The sequence below is a fragment of the Cucurbita pepo genome, chromosome LG04 (genome assembly GCF_002806865.2).
Source record: "Cucurbita pepo subsp. pepo cultivar mu-cu-16 chromosome LG04, ASM280686v2, whole genome shotgun sequence".
Classification (NCBI taxonomy): domain Eukaryota; kingdom Viridiplantae; phylum Streptophyta; class Magnoliopsida; order Cucurbitales; family Cucurbitaceae; genus Cucurbita; species Cucurbita pepo.
In genome coordinates, this window is record NC_036641.1 from 4,003,744 (window position 1) to 4,009,937 (window position 6,194).

The window sequence follows — 6,194 nt, forward strand, 5'->3', positions numbered from 1 at the left end:
TCTCTCGTAGCCTAGCTTTTGGGTCATGCTAGTCTATTCCTAGAACAACTTGAGTTTCGAAACTCTTAATCCCTATAACTAGGTTATTCTTAGTTTCCCATATAGCTCCGTGTTTCTTTCAAGGTGCAAAGGAAGTTTAGTGTAACAACCCAAAAATGAGAAGAGGAGGAGAAGAAGAAGAAATTTTTTTTTTTGTCCCACATTACTTTAAGTTGAGAAGTGGGGAGTTGGCTTCCATTATCAAAGGAAGGTCCCTCACTTCATTTTATCATCTCACTTGAACAGTTCGAGCTAGTCGGAGAATACACTTACTGACGTCTTAAGGCTAGAATTTTGACTAATCCAACTTGGGTCTGATGCTCGAACTCTTTTTTTACTAGTTTCAACTCTTTAGAAGGTTAGTAATGACTACTTTTAACTCTGTTTTAATGGGTTGGAGTTAATTGAAATTATTTTATGTAAAATTAAGTTTACTTCGTTTAAATTATTTTATACAAAATTAGGTTTAGTTAGTTTAAATTATTAGGATTAAGTTTAATTATTTTAGGTTAAATTAGATGAGTCAATTTTCACTGTAGAATGCTAATTTATAATTGTGAACCTCCTTAAATAGAATTAAATTTGATAGAAGAGCGTCAAGCTACCATCAAGGGATCGTACTAGCTTCGATCTAGGTCAACCAAGTAAGTGGTCTTACTATCCGTTCGGCTAGAAATTGTATCCTGAATGATGACACGTGCCCCATGGATTTACACGTGTCGTATGCTTGTTATATGTGAGATGTTATGAAACGATATGTTTATGATATGATATGATATGATATGATATGACCTTGAATATGAAATGTGAATGATATGATATGTTTGACGATATGATGCATATTGCGATATGTTTTATGATTTGATACATGCATTGTATGATATGGTATGTTGGGAGACACGATATATTTATGATATGACACATGTATGACATAACACAATGTATGATATGAATGACATGCATTGAGATGTTTCAGCATGATGCACGACCCCGATATATGTATTGAAAGCTATGATAAAAATGATATGATATGAAGTTAAAACGGAAGAGGTTGTCTTACATATTAATGAATGAAAATGTTGGGATCTCATACATCATTTTGTGTTACATGCATTAGGGAATCTTCCCTTTTACGATGGTACGGACGCGTACTTTACGAGACAAGAAAACAATCATTATATTTATCATAATGTTGCAACGGTCACTATTCTTACCGGGTGTTTGGCAACAATATCAGAGAATGCTAGTCCGACCAGGAAAGGGGCCCAAAAAGTGTGTGAACCGACTGGTGGGTTCATACTCATACGTGTGGGTCATGTGTAGATAGAAAATACACATCCAATTACCCGCTTAGGATAGTCGCCTAAGGGAATACAAATTTAAAAGATATATCTCATTTATGATTGTATGTGCTTGCATCTAACCACAGTAGCGGGGTCACTTACTGAGTATTTTTTACAATACTCAAGTCATGTGCTACTTTTATATTCCAGACAAGACAAAGACAAAGCTCCCATGTACGACTAACGGTAGCATTGTAACTCAGAAGACCATGGCATATACATAGGGTAGTTTACATTTAATTTCGTAGACTATAGGTTAGTATCTGGTATTTTTGTTTTATTATAGTTTTTGTTAAATTGTTTTAAAGATTTTTAAGTAAACATGTAAGTCCACGACAATGTTTTTTTCTTATATCAAATGATTATTTTCGCAGAAAATTATTACGTTAGGTATACAATAGCGACTTTAGGTTAAGTAGAAATCTAGGATCATTACATTTAGGGTGTCTGAACTCTCCACTAGTTTCTCTAATTAATGTGTAACATATACACTCAAATTTTGTATATACGACACTCACATGGCCAAATACAACTCACCTATTATGCGCACTTGCGGGCCTAACAAAGCACACACCACGACAGTTAGACACTCTCGCTGGCCAAATAAACTAAAAGGTTAGACGTTGTCGCGGTTTAACAGACTACCAACTTGTAAGTTTCACAAGTTGACTCCTGCTTATTAGAGTCAAGTTCACGGATAAGAGTTAGTTGACGAAACGGCCATACACACAACCAAGCATAAACTTAAATAATGAACCCAACCCAATTGCTTATTCTAACAAGTATTTAAACTCCAATCACACAATTACTTATTCTACTCTACAAGCATAAAATTACACGGAAACACCAAACAACTACTTATTTCTGTCGGTATTCTTTTTACGCTTGATTTCATTGAGGACACTGGCCTCAAAGGATGGTGGATTGAGGGTCAGTGAGGACACTGAGCCCCGAAGGAGGGTGGATTGTGAGATCCCACATCAGTTGAAGAGGGGAATGAAGCATTCTTCATAAGGATGTGAAAACCTCTCCCTAGTAGACACGTTTTAAGAACCTTGAAGAAAAACTCGAACGAGAAAGCTCAAAGAGAACAATGGTAGATTGAGCTGATCATCTCATATCCAAACATTAAATCATAAACAATATATATATTATTAACAAAATGGAAAACTAGACCATTTCAACAAAGCAATAATTGGGAAAACTCAATCTCTCAATTTGTTAAATATCCAAAAAGTCAACTCCATCACAAAAACTCACTATAAATACATCCCACAAGGCCAACATAAAATTAAAAATGGAGCAACTAAGAGGCCCCATTGTTGAAGATGGAGATCAATGGAGCTCTCTCAATGGAGTTTTCACAGCTGATGAAGAAGCTGCAACATTCATGGCTCAACTTTTCAACTCCACAGCTCCTGACCCTTTCATGGCTGCCCTTGATCTTCATAATAATTATTGCAACCCCATGAACTTTTGCTTGGGAGAGCTTGGAAATGATCACAATGGTGGTTTCAATCTTGAAGAGGAGGACTACAATTTGCAGGCTTGTTATGAAGCTGAGTTCATGAAATTACCTGAAGAAGAAGCTGCCATGGAACAAAAGAGGCATACCCAACTTGAGATCAATTGCAAGAAACGATCGAGGGGATCTCGCGATGTAAGTGTAAGTGACGCTCAAATTGAAATCGATAAAATTGAATGAATTAACCAATAGGGGAGTTCCATTAAGTATTTTTTATATGAGTGTGGAAACTTCTCCCTAGTAGACGTGTTTTAAAATCGTGAGACTAACAACGATACGTAATGGACCAAAACAGACAATATATGCTAGCGGTGGACTTGGGCGGTTACAAATGGTATCAAAGCCAAACACTGAGCGGTGTGCCAGCGAGGACGCTGGGCCTCTAAAGGGGTGGATTGTGTGATCCCACATTGGTTGGAGAGGGGAGCGAAGCGTTCCTTATAAGAGTGTGGAAACCTCTCCCTAGCATATACGTTTTAAAACCGCGAGGCTAACAGCGATATGTAACAGGTCAAAGCGGATAGTATTTGCTAACAGTGGACTTCGGTTTTTACAAATGGTATCAAAGCCAGACATTGGACGGTGTGCCAGTGAGTACGTTGGCCCCCCCAAAGGGTTGGATTGTAAGATCCTACATTGGTTGGAGAAGGGAACAAAGCATTCCTTACAAGAGTGTGGAAACCTCACCCTAACAGAAGCGTTTTAAAACTATGAGGCTGACAAAACTATTACATCGATAGGTAGAGAAGTGGAATGAAAGGTCAAAGAAAACTCAGAAGCTTACCTCAAGCAACAACACTGAAGAAGATGGAAATGCTGTTCATAGCAAGCAAAGCACAAGCAGCTATTGCTCGGAAGACGAATCCAACGCCTCGTTCGAGCTGAATAACTCGAGATCAAATCCGAAAGAGACGGCCAAAACCAGGGCTAGTAGAGGCTCAGCTACAGATCCACAGAGCCTCTATGCAAGGGTAAGAAGAAAAAAAACAAAAACAAAAACAAAAACTTCCATTCGAAAATGAAAAGTCCATTCATTTGTTATGTTGTTTATTGCAGAGAAGAAGAGAAAGAATCAATGAGAGGTTGAAAATCTTACAAAATCTTGTCCCAAATGGAACAAAGGTAAGACAATCAAAACTACCTTAAACAAAACAAAACAAAACAAAACATGATGATTGTGTTGGAAAATAATGTCTTGAGTTATTGCTTGTAGGTTGATATCAGCACAATGCTTGAGGAAGCTGTTCAATATGTGAAGTTTCTACAACTTCAAATCAAGGTAATCATTACTAAAAACAAAATTTTGCATCATTTTACACAATTTTTTTTGACATTTATGTTCATTTTAAATGATTATTGTAGCTATTAAGCTCCGATGATTTATGGATGTACGCTCCGATCGCCTACAACGGAATGGATATCGGGCTTAATCGAACCCCGAACACGTCGAAAGAATTATGAAACGAGAAGATGGGAGTGTTTGTGCAGTTTGAGAAGTGTAATTTTTGTGGGGGAATAATGTGTTTTTTTTTGTTTCTTTGCCTCTCATTTTACTATCCATTTACATGACTGATTTGGATCGAATGAGATTTTGATAGAGCGAATGCGATTTGAGGAGGTTTTTTATTTTCAGAACTCATAGTAAAAAAAATTTGAGGGAGATTCATTGTTCATTCTTTGTAATATCTCAATATACAAGTTTGGTCCGTTCTTAACTTTGAGTTCTTGTTATTGTTAGGTTGAATAGCACGGTGACTTCACGAACTCATGTATTTATAGATGTCTATAATGAAGATTATATTGTAACAAATCAGAAAATCATAGATTTGGTAACAAACCAAGAAATCATACATTCTCCTTAATTCATGGTAACAAAGAAGTAAATCACTAGATCATCTTACTATACAGATATGATCTATTCTACGTTTAACAGTTATTACTTCATATTATGTTCCATGGAAGTTGGTGAACAACAAATTTAACTTCATTCACTTAATCAACGGAATGGGGAGGGAAATAGGAAAAATGGTAGACAAAGATTTCTTCCCATTAGCTAAACGAGATCAAAGATGGAGATTATATTCTTGTTCCCGCCTCACCCCGTTGTATATATATATATATATATATATACACTTTGAGTGCCTAAGACTATGTTTAACATTGAAATTGAAATTTTTAAAAAATATGTAGGTAAACAATTATATAATATTTTTTTACACTCGAGTAAATGAAGGGTACATGAATGAACCATGACTATATTCGAACGAGAGCAATCATGAGAATAAGATGATTAAGAAGGACTTAAAAGAATTTAAAGTTACTATCGGATGGCTCAATTATAGAAACTCCAAAGTTACACATATATTTTCCTCTGAGCAATTCTACGTCGGGTGACCTCTTGAAAATTGTGAGTGATGACAAAACATATTGGAAGGACTTTTTGCAGGGATAACATTCATTTTTAGAAGCAAACAGTAAGTAATGTGGTCATGTCATAGGGAAATATAATCTTTTTATAGAACCCGATCAACCTGATCCTCACGAGTTCACTGCAACGAATTTCTGCTACATCCCCACAAAAACTAATAAAAATTTCACAACATTATAAGGAACAATATAATTGATGATATTGTTCATACTATCATCAATTATAGCTAATAGATATTTAATAAATCATATTAGTATGGATAAATTTGGACCTAAAGAATAATCCCAACAAGAAGAACCAATGTAAAATGGATCGAGCATCAATCAGATTTTAGAAAACACAAAGGGTCCGATTTTCATAGTAAAAAAGAATAACTTGGTTGAAGCTCAAATTAGGCCCCTCAGCCTCGATACGAGGTCGAGGCCAAACTTGACCCTCTAAAAGGGACATGTATCTTAGATTTCTCAAGCTTGTGATGTTTTTGTTCGAAATGCAAATACTCTAAAGGGCAAATATGTAAATACATATTTTTAGTCTCGAGAAGATAAACTCATACTCATAACTCTTACTATACTCAAATTCTCTAGGATCTGAGAATAAGGGTGGAGAGGTTTTTCTCGTCCCTACGCAATCCCGTTGACACCTCTAGTAATACCAACGAAGATAAAACAAAGCTAACCATCAAGATGATCCTTATCACTATTCTCGAAAGGGGTTGCAATCTTTGTTGCCGAGAGTTGACATCCAAATAAAGGATTATATTTTAAGGATGAAATTAAAAAAAAATTAGTGAACCCAATAAGATTTTTTTTTTTTTTTTTTTTTTTTTTTTTTTTTTTTTTTTTTTTTTTTTTTTTTT

The 6,194-nt window shown here is 35.6% G+C and overlaps 1 protein-coding gene across 1 annotated transcript; it reads left to right on the top strand.

Annotated features, from left to right (window-relative positions):
* The first annotated feature begins 2,679 nt into the window (after nt 1–2,679).
* LOC111792816 (transcription factor bHLH54-like) lies at nt 2,680–4,368 on the top strand. The gene is made up of 5 exons (XM_023674405.1): nt 2,680–3,048; nt 3,648–3,878; nt 3,964–4,029; nt 4,121–4,186; nt 4,270–4,368. The coding sequence occupies exons 1-5, from the start codon at nt 2,680–2,682 to the stop codon at nt 4,366–4,368; spliced, it is 831 nt and encodes a 276-aa protein (XP_023530173.1).
* Nucleotides 4,369–6,194: the final 1,826 nt, after the last annotated feature.